The 18,665-nt window shown below is 42.1% G+C and overlaps 1 protein-coding gene across 2 annotated transcripts in view; it reads right to left on the reverse strand.

Moving 5' to 3' along the window:
- The window catches only part of lrp2a (low density lipoprotein receptor-related protein 2a), a 333,042-nt gene that overhangs the window by 40,448 nt on the left and 273,929 nt on the right, over positions 1-18,665 (reverse strand). For both annotated transcript variants that reach the window (XM_043693942.1, XM_043693941.1), the window contains one exon: positions 8,822-8,950. In XM_043693942.1, coding sequence (XP_043549877.1) covers positions 8,822-8,950 — 129 coding nt within the window. The remainder of the gene's footprint in view (positions 1-8,821; positions 8,951-18,665) is intronic.

Genomic DNA, 18,665 nt, shown 5'->3' on the forward strand with positions numbered 1-18,665 from the left:
CATTGCACCATAACACCAAGCTCTCTTTCTCCTTTCTGTATTCTGACTCATCAGTGATTGATATCCATCCTACCACGGTGGTGTTGTCAGTAAACTTGTAGCTGGCATTAATTCTGAAATTGGAAACACAGTCAGGAATGTACAGGAAGTACATTGGTGCTGGGAATGCATCCTTGGGGAGCTTCAGTATTGAGGATTATCGCAGATGAGGTGCATTTGTTTATCTTCACTGATTGCAGTCTATGGGTCAGGAAGCTGAGGATCCAGTCGTAGAGGGCAGAACTGAGATCTAGATCTCTGAGTTTTGAGATTAGTGCTGGTGTTGAAGGCAGAACTATAATCAATGAGCAGGAGTCTGACGTCAGTGTCCTTGTTATCCAGAAGTTCCAGGAATGAGTGTAGGACTACCGAACATCGGTTGGCAAATTGCAGGGGATTGAGGCAGGCTGGGAGATAGGAGTTGATGTGGGTCGTAACCAGCCTTTCAAAGCACTTCATGATTATGGAGGTCAGAACCACTGGGCAGTAGTCATTAGGGCACACTGTATGTGCTTTCTTAGGTACTGGGATGGCGGTAGTATTATGAAGCAGGTGGAGACTTCGGCTTGTCGGAGGGAGAGGTTGTAAGTACAAAGCTGGGGACTCCATTTGGGCCCATCACTTTCCTTGGGTTGACTCTCAGGAAGATCAATCTGTCATCTGCAGCAGTGACTGAGGGAACAGGTATGTCTGGAGCTGTCAGGGCAGGTGTCACCATGTCACTGGTATTCTGCTCAAATCGAGCATATAAAGTATTGACCGCATCAGGGAGGGATGTGTCTTTGTTCACTACCTTTCCCTGTTTCATTTTGTACCCCATTACATTGTTTAGACCTTGTCACAGATGGCGGGTGAACATATGGTTGATTTGGGCATCTAACTTCGTCTGGTCTTGTCTCTTGACATCTCTGATGGCTTTGCAGAGGTCGCATCTGGATTTTCTGTACAGGTCTAGGTCATATGACTTGAATGCTGCATGTCTGGCCTTCAGTATGAAGTGATTTCCTGGCTCATCCAATGTTTCTGGTTGGGAACACCTGGATTGATTTTGGTACAGTCCTCCACGCATTTCCTAATGGTGGTGGTGTACTCGTCTAGTGCTGAGTACTAAAAAATGGTCCAGTCCACCGATTCCAAGCTGTCCTGGAGAAGCTTTCTCCTTCCTCCGATAAGAGGTTCCTATTTTCTGGGAAGCCTCCTCCCATTTCAGCTTCTGCTTGTCAGCTGGGAGGAGAAACGCAGCGTTATGATCTGATTTTCTTAAGTGCAGGCAGGGGATGGAGCCATAAGCGTCTTTGATGGTTGTATAGCAGTAATCCAGGATGTTCAGTCCTCAGCGGCATGGTGGCTCAGTGGTTAGCACTGCTGTCTCACAGCACCAGGGTCCCAGGTTCAATTCCAGCCTTGGGCAACTATCTGTGTGGAGTTTGCACATTCTCCCCGTGTCTGCGTGGGTTTCCTCCGGGTGCTCCGGTTTCCTCCCACACTCCAAAGATGTACAGGCCAGGTGAATTGGCCATGCTAAATTACCCATAGTGTAAGGTGAATTAGTCAGAGGGAAATGGGTCTGGGTGGATTACTCTTTGGTGGGTCGGTGTGGACTGGTTGGGCTGAAGAGCCTGTTTCCACACTGTAAGTAATCTAATCTATAGGACACAAGACATGTTAGTGGTACTTTGGCAGCATCCTCTTGAAGTTGGCTTGCTTGAAGTCGCCAGCCACAATGAATAAGGTCTCGGGGAACTTTGTCTCCAGACTGTTTGTGGTGGTGTAAATTTCATCCAAAGCATTCTTCATATCTGAATGGAATGGTATGTAGACTGCTGTCAGAATGGGGGAGGTGAACTCACATGGAAGATAGTTGGGATGGCATTTCACTGTAAGGTATTCTAGGTTCAGGGAGCAGGGGCTTGCCAGATTCACCATATCTGAGCACCAGGAGGTGTTGATCAGGAAGCATACTCCTTCACGCTTTCCCTTACCCAAGGACCCTGTGAGGTCCATATGATGTATGGAGAATGCCTCAACCTGCAAGGCACAGTCAGGTATGACAAGAATGAGCCATGTCTCCATAAAACAGAGCACACAGCAGTCTTTCAGTTTCTCGTCTGCCAGGATGAATACTCCAGCTTCCCGCAGTGACAGAAAGTCAGTTAAACTGTTGGAGACATACAAGCTGTCTGAGTAAATGTCTGTTGGGACATTTTTTTCTGACAAAATATTGACAGAGAATTGTGAAAATCCAGTTTAAGGATCTTCATGTATATTGCTGGCCCTGAAACATGAAGACAAATGGTCACTGGAGGGGGTGGACCAAAATCCATTATTAATGTCGAACACAATAAAGTATTTTGCTTGTGTGGCCTGCTTTACCACAGTTTCGAGGCTAGTCACTACTGTAGGTGCCAAGATTGGGGTGATTTTATTTCGTTCCCTGTAATCAATGGTGTGCCGCCAAACACCGTCCAGTTTCTTAATCAGCCATTTCAGCGAGTTATTTGCCAGGCGCTTCAGGTATAGGAGTCCTTCCTTTAGCAAGTTGCTCATGACCTTGGCCAAGTCCCCTTCTGTCTGCTTGAAGAAAGCGTATTGTCTTTGTGACTTTGGATCCAGTCTGCTTACCACTACTTCACCCTCTGTACAACTGCAGTCATTATTCTTACTGGTCAACACACTCTTGTGCTCTTTGAGAATTGCCTGTGCTGTCGTGTCCGCCATCATTTCGGTGGGTCTAATCCACAATTCCCCACTGTATAAATTCTGTGTGTGTATTTTCTTGTTATAATCTCTGCTGGGGCAAGTCGAAACTATGCTCGGCCTCCTGGAAGCAGACGAACCAACATGGCAGACGATGGATCCCAGTTTAAATTCCATAGATTCTGTCTCTGCCTCCTCCTGTAGGTGTCCAATGAGTCTGCTCAGAATTTTCTTATGGGTACACCATGTGTTATCAAAATCTCAGTTTGTATCAAGTGTCATTCTGGACTGCCCTGTGTCCCATAAAAGTCAATAGGGTGGTCTTCTAGGTGTACCAGGGACCATCCCACACTGTCCCACTGGTGCTGCACAGCCACTGAGGAGAGGCGTGGCTCTGTCATTCTTTGGGGATTGTATCCCACTGGGGATATCAGGAGTTAGAAGGTGGGATTACCTCCACCAAATTTGGTTGTGTGATCTCTCTCACCAATTTAACCATTGCTTGTCTTTCTGTAAATTCTGGAATATGGACCAGAGTCTTCAGCCTGACTCCTGTGACAGTGTTAACTGCCAGGGTATCCTGTAGTCCCTTGCAAAGTAGCCCGTGCACCCACAATTGTAGTGTTTCCCTTGGGGGGGGGTGGCTACTGCCCCGGACCTTCCTGCTGCTCATCCCCGTCTCTCACTGCGTGATAGGCCTTTGAAGGTGGAAGGCCGCAATAATAACTCTCTTTCATTCCTCCATATGTGACTGACATTTGTGCTTTTACACAGTGCATTTCTCCTTTAGCTGATTCAGGGTGTTCTGATCCATGAATCTTTCTCCCAAGCTTGGGCTATCCCAAATATCACCCAGTGTTCTGTGAGGGCGTCTTCTGTGTGATCAAACTTTTCACAGGCTTCTCTCACTGCCTCAGTGGTACACAAGACAAGAGTCAGGTTCAGTTTAGCCTGTTTTACAGTGTCATCGCTGTCTGATCTAGGTTAGTGAATTGGAGATGCCGGTGTTGGACTGGAGTGTACAAAGTTAAAAATCACACAACACAATGTTATAGTCCAACACCACCTGATGAAGGAGTGGCGCTCTGAAAGCTAGTGTGCTACCAATTAAACCTGTTGGACTATAACCTGGTGTTCTGTGATTTTTAACTAGGTTACTGAAGACTCCTGTGAAGTATGTCCACAGGCACCTGGTAAATACAGATGGGTCCTTACTCTTTCACTGCCTACTTATTTAATCCCTCCACACAGTCTCTGTATCGTGTCCTACAGAAGCTAGGATTATCATTTTCATGACCTGCAGCTCTCTTCCTCCCACATTGAGGACTGGATAAGGCAGAATAGTTTAGAGGACTCAGGCTAATTAACATTAATTTTATCTCCTCAACATCGTTGAGCTCCTGAGAACCCCTTGTTGCTGGATGCTGCTGAAAAACAAATGGGAGTCAACTATGGGTCCAAATATCAGAACCTTTCTTGCTATGTCTGCCAATTGTGCCACTGTAAATGAGTTGTGTAAGTAATTAGATCTGGCTATCGTGACTGGTTGTGGTCAGTGGGTCCATCGGGGCAGGGTGAGATCCTGGGGGTGTGAAGGGATCTACTCCCTCCAGAAGTGGAGGTCAGGGTCCCTTGGTGTATCTACAAGCCTCTTCTTTCATTTTCTCCCAGTCTGTCCCATAATCTCCCATTGACCCCATTTAATTCCATTGTCAAAAATCATTCCCTTTTGCATGGAAAAATGTGACTTTAATTTTTCAAATTCGTGCTGGCATTTTGAATGGTCTTCGGCATGGACTCTGTTTTCTTTGCCTGCCTGGTACAGGATTCTGAGTGTCTTTTTGCATTTCTCAGTCAGCTTCTCCTCAGCTGTTCACCTGCATTCCGATCACTGACAGTGCGCTATGCCTTCTGGTATGCTCTAATGCACTATGTCTGAAATGTACCTATTCACCTGCTTCTGCTGCTTTGGCTCTTACTTTCTCCAGTTCCTTCTTCACTTCCTCCACTTCTTTACTTAGCTTCACCACCTCCCATTCTCTCCCTCTCAGCTGCTCCATGCAGCTGGCTATTGTTATAGCTTTGTTGAGTTTTAAAGTGTGCTTCCCTTCAGCTTTCTGCACCATCTCCCAGCATTTCAATCCTACAAATCCCGGACTCAATGTTTGCTTACTGCAATGGTTGACTAACTTGGGCCACTTCTTATTTAAGTATTTTGTTAATATTTCCAGTCGAGGCACTATACCATTTCTTTTAATTGTTCCTTTGAATCTCCAACTACTCTCTCCCGTGGGTCCTTGATCCTAGATTAGCTGCTTTTTTACTTCTGACTCTTGATCTCCGACACTTTACACAATCTTTTACATCATAGGCCCCTGACCCTACTCTAGCTCTTCTGTATCCTCATAGCTCCTGGATTCTAATATCTGGCTTCTTATTAGCTTGTGGGTCCTCTGACCCTGTATTCAGTTTCCCAGCCTCTGTTTCCTGCGGGTCTCCAACCCTGTACTAACCTATGGTAGATTTATTTTTCTAAGGACCTGTACTAACTCTAGTTGTTTATGGCCACATCACTGGTCAGAAGCCTTCGCTCTCTTTTGCCCACTTGAATCCTTGCCATCATGTGAGGCAGCTACACTCTTAATTCAGGCTCAGGCTGAATGTCTTAGAGATCAAGGTTGGTAAGGTTCAACTTTGGAGTTTGAACAAAGAGTTCTCTTTAATGTCTACCCAAGAATTGTCTGTGTTTTGGACAGTTTGATCAGTTTATGTGTTAAAAACACATTGTCCTCCTAACCAAAACAGCACTTGGATAAAGGGACAGATAATTTGGCTTCCAGTTCAAAATAATCATCTATTAACAAAATATTCCTTATTAAGAACACCATGTGAGCATTCCTCAAATTCCTACAATAATCCACATGTTTGAGTGGGTCAGTGGAATCTTCTTCCTCTCTAACATATGATTGGTTCTCTTCCACAAAGGTGGGTCTCTTAGGTCAGGGTGGATCTTCTTCTGGGTTTTCTTGGGTCGCCATCAGGTCTCTGCTGTGAGTCTTGCTGCGAGTCTTCACTGATGGGGTGGCCTACAGGTGTGTGTTTTTATCCCCCTCACCCCAGACCATCGTGAATGTTCTGTGGCCTTTGGCCAATGGGGTCATGAGCAAGGTTCAAAGCATCCAATGGTATCACTCAACAACCTTCACTGTTGCCATATCAGGGTGTAGGAATTAATAACAAAGTACCTAAATAAGAAGTCATCATGACTGGACGTCTGATCGAAACTTCTCCAATACACTTCTCCTTGGGCTGGATATAACCTGTGTCCCCTGATTTTTTGTGAACTCGTTGGCCTTGATTTCCACTATTCTCTGTAGCTGATAGCTGCTGGCTAATTTTTAATTTAGTTTGGTCAATTTTCTGCCAACCGTGATTTCTTGTGGGTCAAATTAGAGTTTCCAATTTTGGGCCTGCAGTCATTTGATTACAACTGATTTAATTGTTTTTGATATTTTTCTTGAAACGAGTAAGGTCTTTTTGCAATACTATTTTTACACCTTTCCTACATTAAAATTTTATCTCCAAAAGAGTCAATCATTGGCTCAGTTTTAGAGGATTAAGAATCCATTTCATTGTGGACACAGAAAACAGCTTAATGAACTGATGAAAATTATCTTTCTATCTTTATCACCTCATCTAATAATCTTCTGATTCATTTTATAATCAAGAATTTGCTGCTTATCCTAAGTTGCAAGATTTGTCTGGATTTGATGCTCTCTTATCAGAGAGCTGAAATACACAATTACCAACCTGAACTGCATCTATTGTAACTGAGCTCTAATGGGCGGATTGTTGCTCAGCAATCATGACATACATAAAAATATTAGGAAATCCAAAGCAAGGGAAAGTTGCTTATTTAACAACCAAGTACAACTACTGAAATAAATGCAAAACATTGTAGCTGCTGGAGATCTGAAATAAAATCAGACAGTGCTGGAGAAACTCAGTCTGGCAGCATCTGTGGAGAGAAGGCAGCCTGAGAATCACCTCTGCAAATAAGATATGGGGTGGGGGGATGGGTGGGGCAAATGGTGCGGGGATGGAGAAAGGCTGCAATCAAAATGGAGAAAAATGTTCATGGGCTGAAGTTGTCAAATTCAACACTGAGTCTAAAAGCTGGAAAATGTCTATGTGGAAATGAGCTACTGATCCTCCAGCTTGTGTTGGGTTTTGCTGGAAAACTGCTGTAGACCTAGAACAGAAATATTCTAAAATGATTGTTCTAAAATGGGCTTTCCTTGCCCATTACATCCTACTTCTTTAGGGAAGGCAAATATGCTTTGGTCAAACTGAAAAAAAAGCAAGCACAATCCGGAGAGAAAGCCAGTAAAAGAACAGTAATACTTAGAGATGAATGTACTAGTATTTTGAAGTATACAAGTGAAGTCAGATCAGTATGTTTTATTGGCACATGTTACTGGTTTTCCCCCCTTCTGGGAGGCCACACATTTCTCTCAACATTCAAACAGGTTTTATTCCAGTTTCCCATAACCTTGAGAGTTTGCTTTCAATACTTACTGTTATGTGCAAAAGGTTGGTAGTTCAATATTTTTCCAATGTCTAATTTTACACAAAGTGTGTGAATTTAGTCAGTTTTGATTAATTAAGGACATTGGTTGGTTATGGCATGAGATGTGACTGAGCTGCATGTTGGAAGGCAGCCTAAATATAAATCACAAATTTTGTATTATATTTTCTGGCTCTGATATTACGAAGTTTAATGTTTAAAACTGGAATAAATACATATTTTCTAACTCTGCTATATTTCCTACTTCAGAAAATGGAAAGACCTGGAGGCAGCAATAAATAATGCAAATCTTACCTATCCAAATTCCTAACAAGTGATACTTAGAATGTTGAAACTTTATTGCTGGAACAGCACAGCAGGTCAGGCAGCATCCAGGGAACAGGAGATTCGACGTTTCGGGCACAGGCCCTTCTTCAGGAATGAGCAGAGAGTGTTCAGCAGGAGAAGATAAAAGGTAGGGAGGAGGGACTTGGAGGAGGGGAGTTGGAAATGTGATAGGTGGAAAGAGGTCAAGGTGAGGGTGATAGGTCGGAGTAGGATGGAGGCGGAGAGGTCAACAAGAAGACTGCAGGTCAGGAAGGCGACGTGGTCGACGGTGCCCTCCACCGCATCTCCTCCACTTCCAACTCCCCTCCTCCAAGTCCCTCCTCCCTACCTTTTATCTTCTCCTGCTGAACACTCTCTGCTCATTCCTGAAGAAGGGCCTGTGCCCGAAACGTCGAATCTCCTGTTCCCTGGATGCTGCCTGACCTGCTGTGCTGTTCCAGCAATAAAGTTTCAACTTTGATCTCCAGCATCTGCAGACCTCACTTTCTCCTCCATACTTAGAATGTAAACTACACAAAATTCTTTACATTGTTAAGAGGACCCTTTTGTTTTAAACATTATTTAACATTGGTTTAAATGCATTTGTATATTACTCGTGAAAAAAAACAATTTTAAACAATCCAATTTCCATGGTTTAAAAGAGGAGAAAGAAATGGTTAGCTATAGAACTTGATTTACAACCTTTCACTTCCTAAAGGACTTTACTGCAACCAATTTTCATTTAGCAAGATCCTGACACAGCAAATGTGATCAGAAAATGGGAAAGCATTGGCATTGGGATCTTCAAGTAATGCCATTCATCCATATATCAGATTGGATCTTGTTTTGATGCCTAATCTAAAGGTAGTACCATCAACAAATCAGCATTCGATCAGTAGCATGCTCTATTGTTAACCTTTCCTTAGGACAGAAATGTACTGAAACTCAACCTTCCGATACTAACTGAGCTCTTTTTTTTAAAGACTATTTAATTGGCAATTAAGTTGGAGTTGGAACTGCTTGTACAGAACAAATGGACAAAGATTAAATTAATCATTTCCATGGATAATATTTGTTCAGAAAGAGATAGTATTTTAAAATAAAAATAAGTTACTGATGTCACGAGGAATATTTATCTAAATTATAGATGAAATCTCACTGAAGAACTGGTGGTTTTAACAATTTACTTACCCAAGTTTAGGATTTACAGAAATAGCAGCAGGCTGTTCAAGTTGAGAGGAAATCAACCATTTCCTGTACCTTCCATCTAGTTTTGCCACTTCAATTCTGTTGGTGCTGGCATCAGTCCAATAAACATGCCTAAATAAATGAAATTGATATCACCAAATCTGTCTGAGAATTCTATCCAGAGCAATTAGACTGGAGTCTGTTGAAAATGTTCTTACATCCTTTCAACTGTCAACAATATGTTATATTAAGAACAATTACAACAGTTAGCATATCCAAATTAAAGATTATTCTTCAGTATTTTATTTCTATTAATTCTATAGAATTCATACTGCACGTAAATTAGATCTCTCTTCCACTTAATGAGAAAAATTGGCAGAACTAGGCATCTGCTCATTGTAGCCCAAGGGTCTAGTAACTTTGCTTTTTTGCTGCAAATAGATATACCAAACTCCTCCTCCAATTTTTTCAACTGACAGTTAGAATAAACTGTAGACATATACAGAAATCAAGAGTTATTTCTTCTCAGTATGCAAAACCGGGCAAGGTAGAAGAGAGTGATTGTTCATACAGAGGATAAACAATGAGAAATACAACACTGAATATGGTCCATTTTGTTCATTTCTATTATAAACAAGTTTAAACACAGTACCTATGCACAATAGTTTATGGGAATTTTAATTCAATTAAGATATGTGCCTGAGAAATAACTCTGTAAACAGAACACAGGCCTAAAATATGAATAAAATTTCTTACTGAAGATTATGCTTATGTTCTCGGTGGATTAAACTCCCAACAACAGAAATAAACAAAATCAAGATGATTGATGATGGCCTGCAGTATTCATTTAAGACACAGAAGAGAGTCACTTCGCATAAAGAAGTATTCTTGTGTAACATCAGCACATAATGTATGAGCTGGCTTATGAAGCACCTTATGGTCAGAAACAGAAACAGAAATTGCTGGAAAAACTCAGGCAATCTGCACCAGCTGTGGAGACAAAGCAGAGTTGACATTTTGGGTCCTGTGACCTTTCTTCAGAACTACAGCAATTTCTCTTTTTGTTACTGATTTCCTGCATTCATAGAACTTTGCATTTTTTTTGGACAGTGTTTATATGGTTTCTTACATTTCCAACCTGTCCACTCACACAGGACAAAAATAGTACCCCATTGGACTAGGAAGGAAAGAATTGAATGTATTCACTCAAACTTTTATTCTCAACAGCATGAAACAACAAGTTCAATGGTCCCATCTTCCCTTGGGGCCTCTCTCAGTCTTGTGTGCTATGTCTGGGAGTTTGTGACGGAACTCACCATAATGGAAGGAAACAAATTGTGTTATACCCCTGATAAGGTGGGGGTTTGGGATAGGGGGTAAATGTAAATGTAGGACAATGACTGTGAATTAATTTTGGAAAACTAAGGGGCCTGAATTCTGAGAAGAAAAAACAAAGAAAATTCACAATGTGAATTACATCAGTATGCATACTCAGAAATGGAGCTCCAGCCCTACCAGCATGTTTATTTCCAAATATTCTGCTACATTATTCGGCCTGAGCCCCATTTGAATTCAAATTTGATTAACTGTCAAAGCTTTGTGCGTAACTGGGCCAATCAATGAATACTGCCTTGCCAGTGGCATTGCAGCCCAAGAACAATTTTAGAAAGAAAGGAAAAATAAGGGAAAAGTGTGTGGTAAAACTGGATTTATTCTAAATTTATGTTAGACTCGAAGTGTATTCAACCATCAAATACCTCACTTCTGTTTAAGTAGTTATTAGTTGTATAAATGAGCAATTAAGGAATTCAATTGTTGTTAACTGTTAAACTAATGGATGTTGGAATAAACAGCTACAGGTCATAGAGTCAAAGAGTCAAAGAGTCATAGAGATGTACAGCACGGAAACTTACCCTTCGGTCCAATCTGTCCATGCCAACCAGATATCCCAACCCAATCTAGTCCCACCTGCCAGAACCCGGCCCTTATCCCTTCAAACCCTTCCTATTCATATATTCATCCAGATGCATTTTAAATGTTGCAATTGTACTATCCTCCACCACTTCCTCTGGCAGTTCATTCCATACACGTACCATTCTCTGCGTGAGAAAGATGCCTCTTAGGTCTCTTTTATATCTTTCCCCTCTTACCCTAAACCTATGCCCTCTAATTCTGGACTCCCCCACCTCAGGGAAAAGACTTTGTCTATTTATCCCATCCATGCCCCTCATGAATTTCTAAACCTATAGTGTAAAATTCAGTGTAATGTTTCATCTATGGGCGAGTTTCTAACTGCAACCATTGAAGTACTGAGTTTTGCAGTTGCTGGTTTGTTTCATGACCTGTGAATTAAATTTTTTTTCACCACAATGGAAGGACAGATGTAACAATTAACCATGGATTAAATCCAGGAAAACAAGTTGCAGCATCCATGCCTCATAAATATTCAGTGTTCCTGCTGGAAATTGGAAATAATAATGACATCAATATAAAATGTTACTATATTAGAATGTGGTAGACCAGGGATTGGGGATGCACAAACTCTAATATCTCATTTGCCATTTTCAACCTTTTCCATTTCGATGATATTTTCATGAAACGGGCCTGTAAAATAAATTGTCAATATGGCAAATTAGTAGAAAATAGATAGGGATAAAGGGGAATATTTTAGGATGGCAACCTGTCACTGGTGGAGTGTCACAGGGATCAGTACTGGGGTCACAATTATTTATAATATATGCCCACGACAAATGATGGAAGTGAATGTGTTATTACCAAGTTTTCAGATGACACAAAAATAGCTGAGAAAGTTAAGAATGAGGATGACTCAAAGAGTGTACAGAAGGACATTGACGAGCTAAGTGAATAGGAAAAACCTGGCAGGTGGAAAATAATGTGGAAAAATATAAGGTTATGCATTGTGGCAGGAAGAAAGGAGGATCTGAATATTATTCAAACAGGGAAAAACCGCAGAAAGCTGCAGTACAGAGTGTTTTTGGGGTCCTCATGAATGAAACACAAAAAGTTAGCATCCAAGATCTGTTGGAAAGGACTTAGTTGGCCTTTACTTCAAAGGGAATCGAGTACAAAGATCTTGCTAAAACTATACATGGCACTAGTCAGACCGTACCTGGAACACGGAACTGTTCTAATCCCCTGATCAAAAGAAACATACTTGCCTTGGAGGTGGTCCAGAGAAGGTTCACTAGATCGATTCTGGGAATGGAGGGGTTTTCTATGAGGAGAGGTTGAGTACGTTGGGTCTGTATTCTTTGGAGTTTGAAAGAATGAGAGGAGATCTTATTGAAGCACATATGATTATTAATAGACTTGGGCAAAGTAGAAGGGAGGGTTGTTTCCCTTATAGGAGAATCTGGGACCAGTGCCCATGATCTGAGTAGTGGGTCACCTATTTAAGACAGAGATGATGAAAATTTTGTACTGTGAGGGTAGTGAATTTATGGAATGTTTACTGCAGAGGCTGTAGAGATTGGAGAATTACATATATTCAAGGCTAAGATAGACAGAATTTTAATCTGGAAGGGAATCAAGGATTAGAGTGGTTGTGTTGCCATAGTCTTACCAGACCATAGAGGCTGCTCTCTTATTAGAGAGAAGTGACTGGTGGTGATTTAACCTGAGGGCCACCAGGACTCAGATGAAGGAAGAGGTCAAGAAGGTAACCACAAACCAGTGACAGGAACTGAACCCACGCTGTTAGCATCATACTGCTCTGCAAACCAACAATCCAGCCAACTGAGCTAAACTGATTCCCAAGGATTATAGTGATATGTCAAGACAGTGAGTTGAGGACAATCAAATAAGCTATGATCTCAGTGAAAGGGAGAAGACTCAATGGACAGAATAATCTGCTTTTGCTCCTACACCTTAGGGTATTATGGTCTTATTACTAGATTTTCACTGTTCTTCCAGTCTGGGTTGGGGTTTAAAATTCAAAATGTCATTTCAGTTTGTTTTATGCAATTCAAAATTTACCAGTTGTGAAATACAAGTTGCCAATGTAGGGTATAGGGGTGGGTGGACCTACATAATCCCAGTCTAGATTAGAGTTGGGCTGGAATAGCACAGCAGGTCAGGCAGCATCCGAGGAGCAGGAAAATCGACATTTTGGGCAAATGCCCTTCATCAGGACTGACGGCAGGGAGCCTCCAGGGTAGAGAGATAAATGGGAGGGGGGTGTGAGTGGGGAGAAGGTAGCACAGAGTATAATAGGTGGATGGGGGTGGGGATGAAGGTGATAGGTCAGCGAGGAGGATGGGGGAAGGTAGCAAACAGTACAATGGATGGATGGAGGTGGGGGTGACCCCACAGTTACCTGGAATACATCTCCTCCCACGTGGAGGCCCAAGACCTGCATGTCCTCAGCAGAGTGGGAGGGGGAATTGAAATATTGGGCCACGGGGCGGTGGGGTTGGTTGGTGCTGGTATACCGGAGATATTCCCTAAAAGCGCTCTGCGCGAAGGCGTCCAGTCTCCCCAATGTAGAGGAGACTGCATCGGGAGCAATGGATACAATAAATGACATTGGTGGATGTGCAAGTAAAACTTTGATGGATGTGGAAGGCTCCTTTGGGGCCTTGGATATAGGTGAGGGAGGAGGTGTGGGTGCAGGTTTTGCAATTCTGGTGGTGGCAGGGGAAGGTGCCAGGAGGGGAGGGTGGGTTGTTGGGGGACGTGGACCTGACCAAAATCCCAGGAGGAGGCCACACGTCTCATCCTCACTGGCAGCAAAACTGACTGCACTAAATCAGTAGCAGGAATGGGTCAATGCTGGGAACTTTCCCTTTCCCATCCTTGAATCTAATTAGCCTTATAATTGAACCACCCTAGGATCTGGTCATGGCTGAAGGAATCTCAAGGAACTCATGGGTTTCCTATGCCTCCTGAAGGCTACTGAGTAAACTCAGTCTGCTTTGTTAATCACCTCCAATACAGGGATCTCACTTTCAAAGGCATGCATGGTCTGGTTGAGAGAACTGGGCTCAGGAAATGGAGTGCTTGCTAAAAGCCACCCTCACATGTATGCATCTGACAACATTCCTTCCATTGAGCTCCTACCTTATGAAGTAATATAGCACGTGATATCTTACAAAAAGCCTTTTAACAGCCCAATTATATTAAACCTACTGATTCCTCTTTATAGATTCTGTTTGTTATCTCTTCAAAGAATTCTAATAAACATGTCAGGCATAAAGCCATGTTGACACCATTTGATTATGTTACAAATTTCTAAATGCTCTACTTTTACATCCTTTATAATACTCTAATATAGTCTTCCAGAAATAGATGTTAGGCCAACTGGCCTACAGTAGACGGTTTTATTTATCTTCTTCCTTCTTTGAATTAGAGTGTTACATTGCAGCTTTTCAATTCTCAGGGATTTTCCAAAATCTGAAGATTCTTGTAAGGTTACTATTGGAGAATCCATTATCTCTGTCTACTATTTCCTTGCTGGTGAATCCCCTTTCTGTCACCCTCAAATCAATTTTCTCTCGAGGTCTAACAATGATCACTGGTTAAAAGATTTCACTGTACAATCAGCAGTCAGTCCAGATGGTGCTGCCTTGTAATGTAGAACTGCAGTCTCTGACAGGCTAGAGCTCTCAAGGTGGGATTTCTGCTATAGTGGGGACTTAATTCTGTGGAAGCCCAACATAGCTCCCTTAAGTGCCAAATTACACACAAACAGATATGTGGAACAGTACAGCACAGGAACAGGCCATTCAGCCCACCATGGCTGTGCCAACCATGATGCTATTTTAAACTAATCCCATCTGCTTGCAATGGTATATATCCCTTTATTCCCTGCCTGTTCATATGTCTGTCTAAATGCCTCTTAAACATTACTATCATACCTGTTTCTACCACTTCCCTGACAGTGTGTTTCAGGCACCTACCACCAAACCATTATACAAAGTGGTGCAGAGATCCTTGCTGCTTTAGTGCCAAATACTCCAAATCTATTAACAAAAACAGAAGTTGCTGAGCTTTTTCAGCAACTTCTGTTTTTGTTTCTGATTTAGAGCATCCACCGTTCTTTCACTTTTTTACTCCAAATCAATTGCTGGGTTGTTAATGTTTTCCCAACCTAACAACACCCAGTGCCAACATGCTCACTGAAGTAACAATTCCAACCGAACAGAGAACATCACAGTTTTGCTTTGCGTTTGGTAAAAAGAACTTTCTGCTACAGTGTTATCCAAGCCTCCATTTCCCAGTTTCTGTTTCAAGTAAAATATATGTAACCCTTACAATATGATGTATGCAATTCTTCAATATTCTAAACACCTACCAACAGGTTCCAAACCAGTGCTAGTGTATAAACATCAAAGCTAGTTACAGAGAAGTTTGGCAGTCCAATAGTTCGTGGCCACTATCTAATGAGAATTGATTGTAATCTCCCTGACCAATTCTTGGTTTAGTAGTAAGTTTCCAAGGTTACTTGCAGCATGCCTTCACAACAAAGCCCTTGTCCTGTCCCTCATTATTTAGTAGTTGGACAAGCACATGGACATACATGGAATAGTGTAGGTTAGATGGGCTTCAGATTGGTATGACAGGTCGGCACAATATCAAAGGCCAAAGGGCCTGTACCGCGCTGTAATGTTCTGTGTTCAATGTTCACCCCAATGTAGAATACAGTACAACTGAGTGTCCTATGAATATCAGTTACAACTGAGTTTATGATGCAGAATCTATAAGGTGTTCATTCTCTCCAAGACCTATTGAGTGGAATTTTCCCACTTTCAGTTTAAGTGTCTCATTGCATGAAATTCAAAGTGCCATCTGCCATTGTTTGGAAAGCATTTTCTCACACAATCCTACACTCTTAACTTCAGCAATTGGGAACTTGGGCGCCTTCGGGAATTGCATCATAGGAGATGCAGAAACTCTAGCCACTTCCAGCTTTTCCCAGCATTCAGGCTGATAACATCATATTTAAAACCCAATTACACAGTATTTGAGATGCAGAAAGCCAGGAATTGCCCTTCACTGTTAGCACTGAGGCCATGACCCAGATTTAAGGAAAACTCACTCCCATCTTCATTGCCAAGGACATTAGAGTCTTAATAAATCAGGTGGGGGACAGGCAGGCAGGCTTTTTCACTGCAGATCAGCACTGGAGGCCACAGCACCAGCCTAAGTTAGCTTGGGCCCAAATTGCAGCCTGGGTCCCAGGCAGTGCAGAAAGAATGTCAATAATCTTGTGCGCTTCACAGAGTATCACTATTTTCTTTCTGCTACTTCACACTCATAGGGTCAACATTCATTCTAACTTGACTATTGCACAAACCTTTCAGCAAGTGTGGTGGACTGCAACTCTTAGCTTTGCATGCATCATATTGTAAGGGCTGGATACATTTTATCTTAAATATAAACTGGGAATTGGGGATTTGGATCGCTTTGTTGCGAAGAAGTTATTTTAACAACACAAAGCAAAAGTGGAACTGTATGGTGTTCACTGTTTGGTTAACTGAAAGTATGTAACTTTTGGAAGAGTCTGAAATTGTTACTGTAGTGGGGCACGTTGGTACAGGGTGTTGCTGGGTTCAGAAAAAAATAGCACCTCAGCAATAGTCTGTGGCTTAGCTATTTTCTCATGGAATACTGAAAGAAGTATTACTGAATACTGAAAGACCTCCAAAATATTGCTTGAACAAAAGAACTGACGGCATTGTTGTTAACTTTATGGATGACACAATGATAGGTGGAGGAACAAGTAGTTTTGAGGAGATGGGGAGGCTATAGAAGAACTTTGCAAGAAGTTGAACTGCATGAAGAACTGCAAGAAGGGTGGCATCTGAAACATCGACCTCCCCATCTCCTGATGTTACCTGGCTTGAGGTGTTCTTCCAGCCTCCTGCCTGTCTATTGCAAAAGAACTTTGACAGTCGAGGAAAGTGGGCAAAGAAGTGGCAGATATAATCTATTGTGGGAAAGTGTGAGGTTATGCATTTTGATAGGAAATATAGAAAAGCTTTAGAAATCTGAAGCACATAGGGACTTAGGAGTTCTATATCAGGATTTGCTTAAAGTTAACATGCGGGTTCAGTTGGCAATTAGGAAAGCAAATACATTAGATTAGATTACTTACAGTGTGGAAACAGGCCCTTCGGCCCAACAAGTCCACACCGACCCGGCAAAGCGCAACCCACCCATACCCCTACCTTTACCCCTTTAACCTAACACTACAGGCAATTTAGCATGGCCAATTCACCTGAGGGACTTAGGAGTTCTATATCAGGATTCGCTTAAAGTTAACACGCAGGTTCAGTTGGCAATTAGGAAAGCAAATACATTGTTAGCATTTATTTAAAGAGGATTAGAAAACAAAAGCAGGGATATACGGTTGACACTGAATACTGTTCTGATCAGACCTCATTTGAAATACTGTGAGCAGTTTTGGGCCCCATATCTAAGGAAGGATGTGCTGGCCTTGGAGGGAGTCCAGAGGAGGTTCACAAGATTGACTGTGGGAATGACAGACTTGTCATATGAGGAGCGGTTGAGGATCCAGGTCTGTAATCGATGGAGTTTACAAGAATGAGGGGTGATTACAAATAAAAGTTACAGAATACAGAGAGGCCTGGGTACAGTGGACATGGAGAAGATGCTTAAACTAATTGGAGAGACTAGGACCCAGGGCACAGCCTCAGAGTGATACTTTAGAACTGAGATGAGGAGGAATTTCTTCAGGAGGGTGGGAAATCTGTGAAACTCATTGCTGCACAAGGCTGTAGAGGCCAAGTCATTCAATGTTTTTAAGACAGAGACAAGTAGTAAGAGGATCAATGGGTAGGAGCAGAAGGCTGGAGATTGGAGTTGAGAAACATAATCAGCCATGATCGAATGGTGGAGCAGACCCGATGGGCTGAATGGTGGGGCAGACCTGATGGGCTGAATGGCCTAATTCTGCTCCCATACTTGATGGTCTAAGTCAGATTCTTTTCTCTCCCTTTGTGAATGAAAAATGAATTGTATGCAAAGGCTCTTAAAAAGAAGGAACTTCTAACTCAAGCAGAAGACCTAGATTTAGCTGACTGGCTACTGAATTGAGGATTGCTCAACAACAACACAGTATCATCACCAAAAACAGAACTCCAAAAGAATGGTGAGAACGCCACCTTTTTTCCCTTTATGGTTTGTACTCTTGATCCACAGATTTTGTTCCTTTAGGCCTATATTTCCAATCACAATATTCCAGCAAAACTGTCTCATCTGTTCTGCCCATCCTATTTGTGAATGAATGGTGATTTAAATGAGATATAGTTTATGACTGCAATTCAGTAATTAATCATGTGTTTTTGTCACTTGTCATAGGTTACTTTTGTTATAACAAATAAGCATTTCCTTTCTTATTCATTTATGAAATCTGCTGTGAGATTGTCATTGACCATCCTTGTGATTAATTTGGCCATATTTCACATTTGTGATGATTCAAGTGCGGCGTGATTTTCAATGCACTCTTCCCATTAGGGTCATGACAATGGCACATCTTAATCCTAAGTAGCTGTCCTGCATGTAAGGGAAACAGCATCCCAGCATCTACCCTGTCTACCCCTTCAAATATTTTGTACATTTCAATGAGCATTCACTCATGGATGCATTCATTCATAGAGTCATAGAGATGTACAGCATGGAAACAGACCCTTCGTTCCAACTTGTCCATGCTGACTAGATATCCCAACCCAATCTAGTCCCACCTGTCAGCACCTGGCCCATATCCCTCCAAACCCTTCCTATTCATAAACCCATCCAAATGCCTCTTAAATGTTGCAATTGTACCAGCCTCCACCACATGCTCTGGCAGCTCATTCCATACATG

This window comes from Chiloscyllium plagiosum, chromosome 7 (assembly GCF_004010195.1).
Source record: "Chiloscyllium plagiosum isolate BGI_BamShark_2017 chromosome 7, ASM401019v2, whole genome shotgun sequence".
Taxonomy (NCBI): Eukaryota; Metazoa; Chordata; class Chondrichthyes; order Orectolobiformes; family Hemiscylliidae; genus Chiloscyllium; species Chiloscyllium plagiosum.